This window comes from Sciurus carolinensis, unplaced genomic scaffold, assembly GCF_902686445.1.
Source record: "Sciurus carolinensis unplaced genomic scaffold, mSciCar1.2, whole genome shotgun sequence".
Taxonomy (NCBI): Eukaryota; Metazoa; Chordata; class Mammalia; order Rodentia; family Sciuridae; genus Sciurus; species Sciurus carolinensis.
In genome coordinates this window covers 688,485-705,755 of record NW_025920137.1, presented here as the reverse complement: position 1 = coordinate 705,755, position 17,271 = coordinate 688,485, and the positions used below count along the sequence as shown (strand labels likewise).

Genomic DNA, 17,271 nt, shown 5'->3' with positions numbered 1-17,271 from the left:
CTTCCCATGATAATTATTCACTTTAGTTTGTTCACTTTGATATGTGTGTGTAATTTCCTCCATTTGGCACTGTGTCTGCCTTAGGTCTCTTTGTACATTTCCTAAAACCAATGTCATTTCTTTAAAAGCATGTCTTGTCTGATGGAGCTTACTTTGTAGGCTACTAACTTTTATTTTATACTTAGTAAGTTCTTGGGAAACCTCCTCATAATTAATTTGGAGGCAAGAGAAATCAAACTTCATCTGGGCCTGTGAATGCAAATATTTATCTCTGGCTCTCTGGAAAGCAAGTTCTTGGTATCCATTTGATGTCTGGCTTTCAGGAAGATGGGAGGGAGCAGCAATGATTCCAGCACGGTATGACTTGTCTTCTGTCTCCAGTCTTTCCCTCTTTCATTTTTCATACTCCAGTTGAAATATATGCATTGTAATCTCAGATTTCATATTATCATATTGTTCATTATACTGGAATACATTCTCTCTAAGTATTTCTTCCTTTATTTTGATGGTCTTTTGAAGGTCATCATACTTTCTTTTTCTAATTTCAATATCCTCAAGGTATTTCTTTTCCTTTTCTTGGTTCTCATGTTTTATTGTGTCTGTTTCTAGTCTCAACATAGTGACTATATCCTCAATCCTGTGATGTTTATCCAGCAGCTGTTTTCCTGTTTCAACACAAGTGGAAACCTAAGCAAAAACAAGGAGATATTTAGCTAACACTCAGCAAAATGATAGATCACAATTTACTTTGAAATCAAAAAAATAACCTATATAATATGTACAATGAAAGGGTTGCAGTAAATGGATATCCAACTGGAGAAAAATTAGATCTAAACTTCAGAGCTTATAAGAGCATACATTCCCAGAAGTTAAAAAAGTTAATTAAAGAAAAGCAATCTATGAGAATACAAAACAAATGATAAGTTTAAGAATCTCAGAATTAAAGAACACTTTTCCTGAATTACAACAGACTCAAGACAGGATAAGTGATTTATAGGCTTGACCATGGGGCTGGGGTTGTAGCTCAGTGGTAGAGTACTCGCCTAGCATGTGTGAGGCACTGGGTTAAATTCTCAGCAACACATAAAAAATAAATAAAGATATTGTGTTCATCTACACCTAAAAATATTTTTTTAAAAAGATAGGTTTGGCCATGTTAAAAAATTTTTCACATTCTTATAACTTAGGTATAGAGCCAACCTATAGTCAGAGCTTTAGTGTACATATATTTGACAGATAAAAATTTCACAAACTTCTTTTGCTTCTCCGTTCCTGAAAATGTTCCACAAATACTCTACTTTTCTAACATTTTTTACTTCATTATAAGAATTACACCTATTGATAACTGATAAATCCAGGCACTAAACTCAGCAATTCTACATACACCAGTGAATTATTTTTAATCCACGATTCTGAAAAGAAAGGTGAGGTTGAAAGTGTAAGCAATCTATTATCCTCCTAATCCCATAACCCCTCCCCCCTCCCTTCACTATCCTCTGCCTAATCCTCTATTCTTTCCTAGTTCCCCCACTGTGAATTAGCATCATATCTGAGAAAAGGTTTGGCCTTTGGTCCTTTGGGATTGGCTTATTTTGTATAACAAATTAGAACAACAACAAAAAGACCCCCAAGTAACAAAAAGTAGATACAGGCTTCAGAATTTCCTCCCAGTGCTCTGACCCCATTTGAGGTTCTCTTCCTCCAAGACAGTAATTTCTGTACTCTAAACATATATGGTTCAAAATCCTAACAGCAAATAAAGTAAAATGTATAAGGCTCTTCTCAGAAAATACTGAGATTGTTTTCTGTTCAGTAATATTTATTTTTTCATTGTAATTTTTGAAATATGAGTAAATATGAAAAAGAGAAAACACAGTGATGTATTTTATTAGGAATGAAACAAGTACCAATAAATCTTCATTAAATATTTGGTATTCCAAGTCAGTGTTTTCAGAAACTCTTTGTACGGAAAGAGGAAATTACTTGGAGCAAACTGTTTCACTTCTCAAAATGGAGGAAAGAATATTCACACTAAGGTTTCTGCTGGCTACACTGTTCCTCCTGGCTTACTAGTGGGACTCTTAAGCAGACCTCCACATAAACATGTCAAGGGGTTAAAATCACTCCCCAAAACTAGAACATCTAATGTTAGTAGCAATGGTTTGGAGATTATGAGAAAATCACCAATTGCTATGAAATATATTAAAAGTATTTTCTCTGGATGAAGCCATCATGAAAGGGACTACTGAATCGCTGCAGAAAAGATTAGTTGAAATAAGAATGTTACTTTATCCAATGGGATAAAATTGCCCCCATCATGAAAATATGTACATTAAGGATACAGATAGATGATACTAAAATTCTTTACACATTCCAAGATGCATAGAGCTCTTGTTTAAAGCACATATGAATACACACACATATGAATACATACACATACATTTTAAAAACAAAAAGAAAGTAATCAGGAATTGTTTTTTTGCATGTCTATCTCTGTTGTTTGCAAGAATAATTTGCCAGAATCCCATCTTATAATATTCTTTCTCTTTTCTAAAAAGTTGCCTCTCAGTGTCATTTTGTCCCTCTAGAACATAGACACATTTCATTAAGTTTTTGATTTCCTGCCACCAGATGTAAGTCTAAAAGCTTATTAAAAGCAGTACTTTCAAAATTTAAAAAAAAAAAAAAACCCTGTTATAAAGGAGGACCCTGGACCGCGGATGGAAGCTGGTTGCTGAGCCCCCCTGCCTACCCCCCACTGCAGAGGGACACTGTGCCTGCCCCCTGAGCTGATCCAGCACACCCTCGCTTGCTCTCCCCAGCTTCTTTGGAGGCTGGTGCAGGCATTTTGAATTATTCCTGATGGTGTGGCCATCATCATTGGAAGGGCAGCTCCCTTCCTGAGACACCTACTGGAGACTGGAGGCCCTTTGACAGGTACCTCTATTTACTCACTAACATCTTACACCCTTCCCCATCCTCTTGTTCACAACTAGAAATGCTGTAAATAGTAATTGAACTCATCCTGTTCATTACAATAATGTTAAAGTCTTCATAGGGGCTATCTGGTTCAGGTTTGCATTTTCTCTGTATTGGGTGCTACTGGTATTGAGCTCCCCTTCAAAGGAGAAGTACTGGAAAATTGTAGGGTCATAATAAGCCTGCAGGGTGGAAACTTCAGTACCTCTGATATTCACTGCTACAGGGGAATATATAGGAACAATATGAAAAAACAGGGGAAGAAAATGCCCCTAACAAACCAAGATGTTGTGATAGAATCCAACGACAGCATGGCAGGAGAAATGACAGAACAAGAGTTTAGAATCTGCATGATTAAAATGATCCATGAAGCAAAAGATGAGATAAGAGAGCAAATGCAGGCAATGCATGACCATTCCAGTAAATGGTTAAAAGAGCAAATTCAGGAAGCAAAAGGACACTTCAATAAAGAGATATTCTGAAAAAAAAAAAAAAAATACTTGAAATGAAAGAAATGATAAACCAAATTAAAAGCTCAATAGAAACATCACCAACAGAATAGATCTAGTGGAAGACAGAATCTCAGACAATGAAGACAAAATATTTAATCTTGAAAATAGAGTTAAACAGAGACGATGTTAAGAAGTCATGAATGGAAACTCTAAGAATTATGGGATATCATGAAAAGACAAATTTAAAAATTATTGGGATTGAGGAAGGTACAAACCAAAGGAATGAACAACCTGTTCAATGAAATAATATCAGAAAATTTCCCAAACCAGAAAAAGGAAATTGAAAATCAAATACAAGAGGCTTACAGAACACCAGGTGCACAAAATTATAACAGATCCACACCAAGACATATTATAATGAAAATACATCACATACAAGATAAAGATAGGATTTTAAAGGCTGCAAGAGAAAAGCAGCAGATTATATATAAGGGGAAATCAATACAGATATCAGCAAACTTCTCAGCCCACACTTTAAAAGCAAGAAGGGCCTGGAACAATATATTTCAAGCTCTGAAAAGAACACGGATGCCAACCAAGAATTCTATACCCAGCAAAACTAACTTCAGATTTGATGATGAAATAAAATCTTTCCACGATAAACAAAAGTTAAAAGAATTTACAAATAGAAAGCCTGCACAACAAAACATTCTTAGCAAAATATTTTGAGAGGAGGAAGTGAAAAACAGCAATACAAGTCAACAAAGGGAGGAACTACCCTAAAGGAAAAGCCCATGAAAGGAGAAATCAAGGCAAGTTAAAAGCCAAAAATAAGCCAAAATGACCAGGAATACAACTCATATCACAATAATAACCCTGAATGTTAATGGCCTAAACACAATCATCAAAAGACATAGACTGGCAGATTGGCTTAAAAAGAAAGACCCAACATTATGCTGCCTTCAAGAGACTCATCTCATAGAAAAACACATCCATAGACTAAAGGTGAAAGAATGGTGAAAAACGTACCATGCACATGGACACAATAAAAAAGCAGGAGTCTCCATCCTCATATCAGACAAAGTGGACTTCAAACCTAAGTTATTTAGAAGTGATAAAGAGGATCCAAGATGGAGACCTAGAGGGAGACTGCACCCCCAGTCGCTCCAGAACCCAGGAGTTAAGAAGGGGAGGCATTGAGAGACTTGGACTGAAATAGAGCCACAGGTGAGTCTGGACACTGGGTAAAGCTCGGCCCGGGTGGCAGGCCCAGATAGAGGTGGCTTATCGGAGCCGGGCAGGGCAGCTAGAGTCATCCACAGGCAGCCCTGCGCACTCCGGCGGTGGGCCCCGCCCACACAGCCAGCTTCTCCAGGTTCTCGGAATGGAACTGGCCCGCTAGTGAGAGCCTTTCTGACCAGAACAAGCTCCGAGTCCCGGAGCCAGTGCAGCGCAACATACTCTGGCACACAAGCAGCTTCAGGGACCAGGATAGGGCAGCCAGAGACCTCCCCAAGTAGCCTGGACCCCTGCGGTGGGAGGTGCCTTCCAAGGCTAGCTTCTCAGACCAGACCGCCCAGTGAGAGGTTTTCTACATAGAACCAGCCACAAGTCCCCAAACCAACGGAGAGCTTCGATCTGCAAGCAGCCTCTGGGATCAGGGCAGGGCAGCCAGAGACCTCTTCAGGCAGCTCTGCCCACTCTGGTCGCAGGCTCTCTTCACAGGGCCATCCAAGATGGTGGCCTAGAGGGACACTGCACCCCCAGTCGCTCCAGAACCCAGGAGTTAAGAAGGGGAGGCATTGAGAGAATCGGACTGAAATAGAGCCACAGGTGAGTCTGCCCACTGGGTAAAGCTCGGCCCGGGTGGCAGGTCCAGATAGAGGTGGCTTATCGGAGCCGGGCAGGGCAGCTAGAGTCTTCATAAGGTAGCCTTCCACACTCTGGCAGTGGGCTCCTCCCACACGGCCAGAGGCACGGTGCAGGCCCACAGTGAGAGCATTTCCGCACAGAACCAGTTCCAAACCGTGGAACCAGTAGGGGGCCAGGGGCAGTTTTCTTCGGATGTGCTGCTTTATCAGATTCCTCCAAGACATCAGGCTACTGAAGGCTGGGAGGTGATACACTGGAAATCTACCGGGACACTATAAGCCAATAGCAGAAAACTGCAATATATCAGGGTCCCACTGACAGCTGACCAATATGAGAAAACAAGGGAAGAAAATGCCCCAAACAAACCTAGATACTACATCAATAAAACCCAATGACAGCACAGCAGAAGAAATGTCAGAAAGGGAGTTCAGAATGTACGTAATTAAAGGCTGTGAGAGAAAAGAACCAAATTACATTCAGGGGGAAGCCAATACGGATATCAGCAGATTTTTCAATCCAGACCCTAAAAGCTAGAAGGGCCTGGAATAACATTTTTCAAGCCCTAAAAGAAAATGGATGCCAACCAAGAATCTTATACCCAGCAAAACTTACCTTCAGATTTGACAACGAAATAAAATCCTTCCATGATAAACAAAAGCTAAAAGAATATACAAAAAGAAAGCCAGCATTACAGAACATTCTCAGCAAAATATTCCATGAAGAAGAAATGAAAAACAAAGAAGCAAATCAGCAAAGGGAGGAGATATCCTAAAGGAACTCTCAAATAAAGAGGAACCAAGTCGTGTCAAAAATAAGCAAATAAATGAATAAAATGAGTCAAATGACCGGGAATACAAATCATATCTCAATAATTACCCTGAATATTAACGGCCTGAATTCATCAATCAAAAGACATAGACTGGCAGATTGGATAAAAAAGAAAGATCCAACAATATGTTGCCTGCAAGAGACTCATCTCTTAGAAAGAGATACCCAAAGACTAAAGGTGAAAGGATGGGAAAAAACTTACCATGCACATGGACCCAGCAAAAAAGCTGGGGTATCCATCCTCATTTCAGATAAAGTGGACTTCAAGCCAAAGTTAATCAGAAGGGATAAAGAAGGACATTTCATAATGCTTAAGGGAACCATAAATCAGCAAGACATAACAATCATAAATATCTATGCCCCAAACAGTGGCTCACCCATGTATGTCAAACAAATCCTTCTCAATCTCAGAAACCAAATAGACCACAATACAATAATACTAGGTGATTTTAACACGCCTCTCTCTCCACTGGACAGATCTTCCAAACAAAAATTGAATAAAGAAACCTTAGATCTCAATAACACAATCAATAATTTAGACTTAACAGACATTTATAGAATATACCATCCAACGAAGAGTGAATACACTTTCTTCTCAGCAGCACATGGATCCTTCTCTAAAATAGACCATATATTATGCCACAAAGCTAATGTTAGCAAATACAAGAAGATAGAGACACTTCCTTGTATTTTATCAGACCATAATGGATTGAAACTAGAAATAAATGAAAGAGCAAAAAACAGAAATTACTCCAACACCTGGAGATTAAACAATATGCTATTATATGAGGAATGGATAACAGAAGATATTAGGAAGGAAATTAAAAAATTCTTACAGGTAAACGAGAACAAAGAAACATCGTATCAAAATCTCTGGGACACTATGAAAGCCGTACTTAGAGGAAGATTTATTTCATGGAGCGCATTTAATAAAAGAAGTAAAACTCAAAAAATAAATGAACTAACACTACAGCTCAAAGCCCTAGAAAAAGAAGAACAGACCAACACCAGAAGTAGTAGAAGACAGGAAATAGTTAAACTCAGAGCTGAAATCAACGAAATTGAAACGAAAGAAACAATACAAAAAATTGACAAAATAAATAGTTGGTTCTTCGAAAAAATAAACAAAATTGATAAACCTTTAGCCACACTAACAAAGAGAAGACGAGAGAAAACCCAAATCACCAAAATTCGGAATGAACAAGGAAGTATCACAACAGACACGACTGAAATACAAAACATAATTAGAAGCTATTTTGAAAATCTATATTCCAACAAAATAGAAAATTTCGAAGATATCAACAAGTTTCTAGAGACCTATGAATTGCCTAAACTGAACGAGGAGGACATGCACAATTTAAATAGATCAATTTCAAGTAATGAAATAGAAGAAGTCATCAAAAGCCTACCAACAAAGAAAAGTCCAGGACCTGATGGTTTCTCAGCCGAGTTCTACAAAACCTTTAAAGAAGAGCTCATTCCAATACTTCTCAAAGTATTCCATGAAATAGAAGAGGAGGGAACCCTCCCAAACTCATTCTACGAAGCCAATATCACCCTGATACCTAAACCAGACAGAGACACATCGAGGAAAGAAAATTTCAGACCAATTTCCTTAATGAACATCGACGCAAAAATTCTCAACAAAATTTTAGCAAATCGCATACAAAAATGTATTAAAAAGATAGTGCATCATGATCAAGTGGGTTTCATCCCAGGGATGCAAGGTTGGTTCAACATCAGGAAATCAATAAATGTAATTCACCATATCAACAGACTTAAAGTCAAGAACCACATGATTATTTCAATAGATGCAGAAAAAGCATTTGATAAAATACAGCACCCCTTCATGCTCAAAACACTAGAAAAAATAGGGATAGTGGGAATGTTCCTTAACATTGTAAAGGCCATCTATGCTAAGCCCATGGCTAATATTATTCTTAATGGTGAAAAACTGAAAGCATTCCCCCTAAAATCTGGAACAAGGCAGGGATGCCCTCTCTCACCACTCCTATTCAATATCGTCCTTGAAACTCTAGCCAGAGCAATTAGACAGACCAAAGAAATTAAAGGGATACGAATTGGAAAAGAAGAACTCAAACTATCCCTATTTGCTGATGATATGATTATATACTTAGAGGAACCAGGAAATTCCACCAGAAAACTCTTAGAACTCATAAGTGAATTCAGTAAAGTAGCAGGATACAAGATCAATGCTCATAAATCCAATGCATTTTTATACATAAGTGATGAATCTTCAGAAAGAGAAGTTAGGAAAACTACTCCATTCACAATAGCCTCAAAAAAAATAAAATACTTGGGAATCAATCTCACAAAAGAGGTGAAAGACCTCTACAATGAGAACTACAGAACACTAAAGAAAGAAATTAAAGAACACCTTAGAAGATGGAAAGATCTCCCATGTTCCTGGATAGGCAGAATTAATATTGTCAAAATGGCCATACTACCAAAAGTGCTATACAGATTCAATGCAATTCCAATTAAAATCCCAATGATGTACCTTGCAGAAATAGAGCAAGCAATTATGAAATTCATCTGGAAGAATAAGAAACCCAGAATTGCTAAAGCAATCCTTCGCAGGAAAAATGAAGCAGGGGGTATTGCAATACCTGAACTTCAACTTTACTACAAAGCAATAGTAACAAAAACGGCATGGTATTGGTACCAAAATAGACAGGTAGATCAATGGTACAGAATAGAAGACACGGACACAAACCCAAACAAATATAATTTCCTCATACTAGACAAAGGGGCCAAAAATATGCAATGGAGAAAAGATAGCCTCTTCAACAAATGGTGCTGGGAGAATTGGAAATCCATATGCAACAAAATGAAAATAAACCCATATCTCTCACCGTGCACAAAACTAAACTCAAAATGGATTAAGGACCTCGGAATCAGACCAGAGACCCTGCATCTTATAGAAGAAAATGTAGGTCCAGATCTTCAACATGTCGGCATAGGACCAGACTTTCTCAACAGGACTCCCATAGCACAAGAAATAAAAGTAAGAATCAACAACTGGGATAGATTCAAACTAAAAAGCTTTCTCTCAGCAAAGGAAACTATCAGCAATGTGAAGAAAGAGCCTACAGAGTGGGAGAAAATCTTTGCCAATCATACTTCAGATAGAGCACTAATCTCCAGAATCTATAAAGAACTCAAAAAACTCAACACCAAGACTACAAATAATCCAATCGCCAAATGGTCTAAGGAAATGAACAGACACTTCACAGAAGAAGACCTACAAACAATCAACAAACATATGGAAAAATGTTCAACATCTCTAGTAATAAAAGAAATGCAAATCAAAACCACCCTAAGATTCCATCTCACCCCAATCAGAATGGCGATTATCAAGAACACAAGCAACAACAGGTGTTGGCGAGGATGTGGGGAAAAAGGTACACTCATACATTGCTGGTGGGGTTGCAAATTAGTGCAACCACTCTGGAAGGCAGTATGGAGATTCCTTAAAAAACTTGGAATGGAACTACCATTTGACCCAGCTATCCCACTCCTTGGCCTATACCCAAAGGACTTAAAATCAGCATACTACAGAGATACAGCCACATCAATGTTCATTGCTGCTCAATTCACCATAGCCAGATTGTGGAACCAACCTAGATGCCCTTCAGTTGATGAATGGATAAAGAAACTGTGGCATATATATACAATGGAATATTACTCAGCCATAAAGAATGATAAAATTATGGCATTTGCAAGCAAATGGACGAAATTGGAGAATATCATGCTAAGTGAGATAAGCCAATCTCAAAAAACCAAAGGAAGAATGATCTCGCTGATAAGTGGATGATGATACATAATGGGGTGTGGGAGGGGTTAGTTTTAGGATTAGAGTGAGGGTTAGGGAGGGGGGCAAGAATGGGGGAAGGAAGGACTGTATAGAGGGAAAAGAGGGATGGGAGGGGTGGGGGGAAGGGGAAAAAAATAACAGAATGAATCAACCAACATCACCCTATGTAAACGTATGATTACACAAATGGTATGCCTTTACTCTATGTACAAACAGTGAAAGAACATGTATCCCATTTGTTCACAATAAAAAAAAAAAAAAAAAAAAAAAAAAGAAAGGGAGTTCAGAATGTACGTAATTAAAACGATCAGGGAAGCTAATGAGGAGATGAAAGAGCAAATGCAGGCATTGAAGGAGGAGATGAAAGAGCAAATGCAGGAATTAAATGATCGCACCAATCAACAGTTAAAAGAGCAAATACGGGAAGCAAGAGATCATTTCAATAAAGAGTTAGAGATACTGAAAAAAAACAAACTGAAATACTTGAAATGAAGGAAACAATAAACCAAGTTAAAAACTCCATAGAAAGCATAACCAATAGGATAGAACACCTGGAAGACAGAACCTCAGACATTGAAGACAAAGTATTTAATCTTGAAAGCAAAGTTGGCCAAACAGAAAAGATGGTAAGAAATCATGAACAGAATCTACAAGAATTATGGGATATCATGAAAAGGCCAAATTTGAGAATTATTGGGATTGAAGAAGGCTTAGAGAAACAAACCAAAGGAATGAACAATCTATTCAATGAAATCATATCAGAAAATTTCCCAAATCTGAAGAATGATATGGAAAACCAAGTACAAGAGGCTTATAGAACTCCAAACATACAAAATTACAACAGACCCACACCAAGGCACATTATTATGAAAATACCTAACATACAAAATAAAGACAGAATTTTAAAGGCCGCGAGAGAAAAGAATCAAATTACATTCAGAGGGAAACCAATAAGAATATCAGCAGATTTTTCAATCCAGACCCTAAAAGCTAGAAGGGCCTGGAACAACATATACCAAGCCCTGAAAGAAAACGGATGCCAACCAAGAATCTTATACCCAGGAAAACTTACCTTCAAATTTGACGATGAAATAAGATCCTTCCATGATAAACAAAAGCTAAAGGAATTTACAAAAAGAAAGCCAGCATTACAGAACATTCTCATCAAAATATTCCATGAGGAAGAGATGAAAAACAACGATGCAAATCAGCACCAGGAGGCGCTAGCCTAAAGGAATAGACAAATAAAGGAGAAACCAAATCATGTCAAAAACAAATATGAGTCAATTGACTGGGAATACAAATCATATCAAAATAATAACCCTGAATGTCAATGGCCTGAATTCATCAATCAAAAGACACAGACTGGCAGATTGGATTAAAAAGAAAAATCCAACAATATGCTGCCTGCAAGAGACTCACCTCATAGAAAGAGACACCCATAGACTAAAGGTGAAAGGATGGGGAAAAACATACCATGCACACGGACACAGCAAAAAAGCTGGAGTATCCATCCTCATCTCAGATAATGTGGACTTCAAACCAAAACTAATCAGAAGGGATAAAGAAGGACATTACATGCTGCTTAAGGGAAGCATAAATCAGCAAGACATAACATCATAAATATCTATGCCCCGAACATTGGCTCATCCACGTACGTCAAACAAATCCTTCTCAATTACAGAATTCAAATAGACCACAACACAATAATACTAGGCGATTTTAACACACCTCTCTCACCACTGGATAGATCGTCCAAACAAAAATTGAATAAAGAAACTATAGATCTCAACAACACAATCAACAATTTAGACTTAACGGACATATATAGAATATACCATCCAACAAAGAACGAATACACTTTCTTCTCAGCAGCACGTGGATCCTTCTCTAAAATAGACCATATTTTATGCCACAAAGCTACTGTTAGTAAATACAAGAAGATAGAGATACTACCTTGTACTCTATCAGATCATAATGGATTGAAATTAGAAATAAATGACAGAATAAAAAACAGAAACTTCTCCAATACATGGAGATTAAATAATACACTATTATATGATGAATGGATAACAGAAGACATCAGGAGGGAAATAAAAAAATTCTTAGAAGTAAACGAGAACAAAGACTCATCATATCAAAATCTCTGAGACACTATGAAAGCAGTACTTAGAGGAAGATTTATTTCATGGGGTGCATTCAAAAAAAGAAGTAGAAATCAACAAATAAACGACAACACTACAGCTCAAAGCGCTACAAAAAGAAGAGCAGACCAATACCAAAAGTAGTAGAAGACAGGAAATAGTTAAAATCAGAGCCGAAATCAATGAAATTGAAACAAAAGAAACAATTGGAAAAATTAACAAAATAAATAGTTGGTTCTTTGAAAAAATAAACAAAATTGATAAACCCTTAGCCACACTAACAAAGAGAAAGAGGGAGAAAACTCAAATTACTAAAATTCGGAATGAACAAGGAAACATCACAACAGACATGAGTGAAATACAAAACATAATTAGAAGCTATTTTGAAGATCTATACTCCAACAAAACAGAAAACCTCGAAGACATCAACAAATTTCTGGAGACATATGAATTACCTAAACTGAACGAGGAGGACATACACAACTTAAATAAACCAATTTCAAGCAATGAAATAGAAGAGGTCATCAAAAGCCTACCAACAAAGAAAAGTCCAGGACCAGATGGGTTCTCAGCCGAGTTCTACAAAACCTTTAAAGAATGCTCATTCCAATACTCCTCAAACTATTCCATGAAATAGAAGAGGAGGGAACCCTCCCAAACTCATTCTATGAAGCCAATATCACCCTGATACCTAAATCAGACAGAGACACATCGAGGAAAGGAAATTTCAGACCAATATCCTTAATGAACATCGACGCAAAAATTCTCAACAAAATTTTAGCAAATCGCATACAAATATATATTAAAAAGATAGTGCACCACGATCAAGTGGGTTTTATCCCAGGGATCTATAAAGAATTCAAAAACTCTACACGAAGAATACAAATAATCCAATCAACAAATGGACTAAGGAAATGAACAGACACTTCACAGAAGAAGATGTACAAGTAATCAACAGATATATGAAGAAATGTTCAACATCCCTAGTAATAAGGGAAATGCAAATGAAAACTACCCTAAGATTTCATCTCACCCCAATTAGAATGGCGATTATCAAGAATACAAGCAACAATAGGTGTTGGCGAGGATGTGGTGAAAAAGGTACACTCATACATTGCTGGTGGGTTTGCAAATTAGTGCAGCCACTCTGGAAAGCAGTGTGGAGATTCCTCAGAAAGCTTGGAATGGAAACACCATTGGAGCCAGCTATCCCACTCCTTGGCCTATACCCAAAGGACTTAAAATCAGCATACTACAGAGATACAGCCACATCAATGTTCATTGCTGCTCAATTCACCATAGCCAGATTGTGGAACCAACCTAGATGCCCTTTAGTTGATGAATGGATAAAGAAACTGTGGCATATATATTCAATGGAATATTACTCTGCAATGAAGAATGATAAAATTATGGCATTTGCAGGCAAATGGATGAAACTGGAGAATATCATGCTAAGTGAGATAAGCCAATCTCAAAAAACTAAAGGACGAATGATCTCGCTGATAAGCGGATGAGGACATATAATGGGGGGTGGGAGGGGTTAGCATTAGGTTTAGGGTTAGGTTTAGGGTTAGGGATAAGGAGAGTGGTAAGAATGAAGGAAAGAAGGACTGTATAGAGGGAAAAGAGGGGTGGGAGGGGTGGGGGGAAGGGAAAAAAATAAACATCATTGCCCTATGTAAGCGTAAAAAAAAAAATAGAGTTATGAAAATGTATTTTTTAAAAATATGACTTGATTTGATTTCCCCTAGTTTTAGAGATGGTATGACTTAAAATATTCATTGTAATTAATTGTCTATTTAAAAATAGCTAGTAGAGAGGTTAATAATTGTTCCCAACTCAAAGAAGTAATAAATGTTACCCTGATTACATTGTATACATGTATTGAAACATTACACGGTACCCCAGTTACTGTGTGTTGATTAAATATATTAAAAAATACAAAAAAAAAAAAGAAGTGATAAAGAAGAACATTTCATACTGCTTAAGGAAAGCATAAAACAGCAAGACATAACAATCATAAATATTTATGCCCCAAACAATGGAGCATTTATGTTCATCAAACAAACCCTTCTCAATTTTAAGAATCAAATAGACCAAAAACATGATAATAGTGGGGGAATTTAACACACCACTCTCACCACTAGATAGATCCTCCAAACAAAAAATGAACAAAGAAACTCTAGAACTAAAAAAAAAATCAATGATATAGACTTAATGGACATTTACAGAGTATTTCATCCATTATTGAGTGAATATACTTTCTTCTCAGCAGCTCCTTGATCATTCTCCAAAATAGATCATATGCTATGCCACAAAGAAGCCATTAGTAAATCCAAAAATACAGAGATACTACATTGTATCCTACAGACCATAATGGAATGAAATTAGAAATGAATGATAAAATAAAAAACAAAAACAATTCATATACCTGGAGGCTAAATAATATGCTATTGAAGGATGCAATGATAACAGAAGACATCAGGGAAGAATTAAAAAAAATTCTTAGAGGTAAATGAGAACAACGACACAACATATCAAAATCTCTGGGACACTCTGAAAGAAATACTAAGAGGAAAGTTTCAAGGACTTAGGAATTAGACCAGAGACTATGCACCTAATAGAAGACAAAGTAGGTCCAAATCTTCATCATGTTGGCTTAGGATCTGACTTCCTCAACAAGACTCCCAAAGCACAAGAAACAAAGCAACAATCAAAAAATGGGATGGATTCAAACTAAAAAAACTTTTTCTGAGCAAAGGATACAATCAAGAATGTGAAGAGAGAGCCTACAGAGTGGGAAAAAATCTTTTCCACATGCACTTCAGATACAGCACTTATCTCCAAAATTTATAAAGAACTTACAAAACTTTACACCAAAAATTCAAAGAACCCAATCAATAAATGGGCCATGGAACTGGACAGACACTTTACAGAAGAAGACACAGAGGCAATTAATAAATATATGAAAAAGTGTTCAACATCTCTAGTAATTAGAGAAATGCAAATTAAAACAACTCTAAGATTCCATCTTACTCTAATTAGAATGGCTAGTATCAAGAACACAAACAATAATAGATGTTGGCATGGATGTGGGGGAAAAGGCACACTTTTACATTGCTGGTAGAGTTGCAAATTGGTGGAGCCACTCTGAAAAGCAGTGTGGAGAATCCTCAGAAAACTTGGAATGGACCCACCTTTTGACCCAGGTATCCCACTCCTTGGTTTATACCCAAAGGCTTAAAATGAGCATACTACAGTAACACAGCCACATCCATTTTTATAGCAACTCAATTCATAATAGCTAGATTGTGAAACAAACCTAGATGCCCTTCAACAGATAAATGGATAAACAAACTGTGGTGTATATATACACAATGGAATATTATTCAGCCATAAAGAATAATAATGTTATGGCATTTGCAAATAAATGGATTGAATTGGAGAATATCATGCTAAGTGAAATAAGCCAGTCCCTAAAAAACAAAGGCCAAATGTTTTCCCTGATAAGTAGAGAATGATATATAATGGGGTAGGGGGTGTGGGGAGTGAGAGAAAAATGGAAGAACTTTAGATTATGTAGAAGGAAATGAGAGGGAGGGGTATGAAAAATGGTGGAATGAGTCAGACATCATTACCCTATGCACATGTATGATTACAAGAATGGTATGAATCTATATCATTTACAGCCACAGAAGTGAAATGATGTACCACATTTGTGTACAATGAATCAAAATGCAGTCTGTAAAAATTTTTTAAAAAATAATTAAATTTAAAAAGAAAGAGAATCAGGACTTTAAAGATGATTTAGTATCATCAAAAATAAAAAAGGAGCCTGTCAATATCTCCTAGATTTTTCCAATTTATTGATTAATTTCTAACAATCCTCTGGATTTCAGAAATACCTGTGGTAATATCGCCTTTTTCTTCTTTACTTTTGTTGATCTGGGTCTTTGCTTTCTTTTGGCTAGTTTGACTAAGGGTTTATAAATCTTATTTATCTTTTCAAAGAACCAACTCTGTTGCATTGATCCTGTGAATTGTGTTTATTCTCAATTTCATTAATTATGGCTCTAATTCTTATTATTTCTTCACTTTTACTGACTTTTGTGTTATTTGTTCTTATTTTTCTAAGGATTTGAGGTGGAGTATAAACTTATTTAGTTGGGTTCTCTCTATTTTTTTTTTAATGTAGGCACTCAAAGGAATGAATTTTTTCTCTTAGTACTTCTTTCATACTATGACAAAGATTTTGATATGTCATATCTTGGTTTTTCATTTGCTTCTAAGAATTTCTTGGTTTCTTTTCTCCAAATTTCTCCTTTGATCCATTCTTCATTAAAAAGAGTGTTAATTCCCATATCTTTATGTAGTTTCATTATTATTTTCTTACGGATGATTTATATTTTCATTCCATTATAATCTGATATAAGAATTCACTCTCATCACTTTATTCAATTTATTTCTCAAAATTCTAGCCAGGGCAATCAGGAAAGAGATGGTAATTAAAGGAATACAAATTGGAAAAGAAGATGTCGAACTATCACTGTATGCTGATGACAAAATTTTATATCTAGAAGACCCAAAAAATTCCACCAGAAGATTTCTGGAGCTGATAAATGAATTTAGCAAAGTAAAAGGATACAAGATCAACTTTCATAGATCAATATCTTCTCTATGCTCTACCAGTGATTCAGTGGAGAAATGAAGAAAACAACCCCATTCAGAATAGCATCAATCAATAAATAAGTTAAATACCGGGGAATTTACCTAATCAAGAAAGTAAAAGGACTCTACAATGAAAATCATAGCACACAGAGAAAAAAAACTGAAGATGACTTCAGAAAATGGAAAGACCTCCCATGTTCTTGGATAGGCAGAATTAATATAACCAAAATGGCCATATTCCCAAAAGCAGTATTCACATTCAATGCAATCCCCATGCTTTTTCCACAGAACTAGAGAAAACAGTCCTACAATTCATGTGGAAGAATAAAAGAATTAGGATAGCCAAAGCAATTCTTGGCAAGAAAAGTGATTCAGGAGGCAGTAAAATACCTGATCACAAATCATACTACAGAGCTATAGTAACAAAAACAGCACGGTATTGGCATCAAAGTAGACATGAAGGCCATGAAGTAGAAGACAAGATGATACA

The 17,271-nt window shown here is 36.6% G+C and overlaps 1 protein-coding gene across 1 annotated transcript in view; it reads right to left on the bottom strand.

Moving 5' to 3' along the window:
• Positions 1-393: 393 nt before the first annotated feature.
• Positions 394-17,271, bottom strand: part of LOC124974196 (putative coiled-coil domain-containing protein 144C) — a 68,135-nt gene continuing 51,257 nt past the window's right edge. The window contains exon 7 of the mRNA XM_047537648.1: positions 394-687. Within this exon, the coding sequence (XP_047393604.1) occupies positions 394-687 (294 nt within the window). The remainder of the gene's footprint in view (positions 688-17,271) is intronic.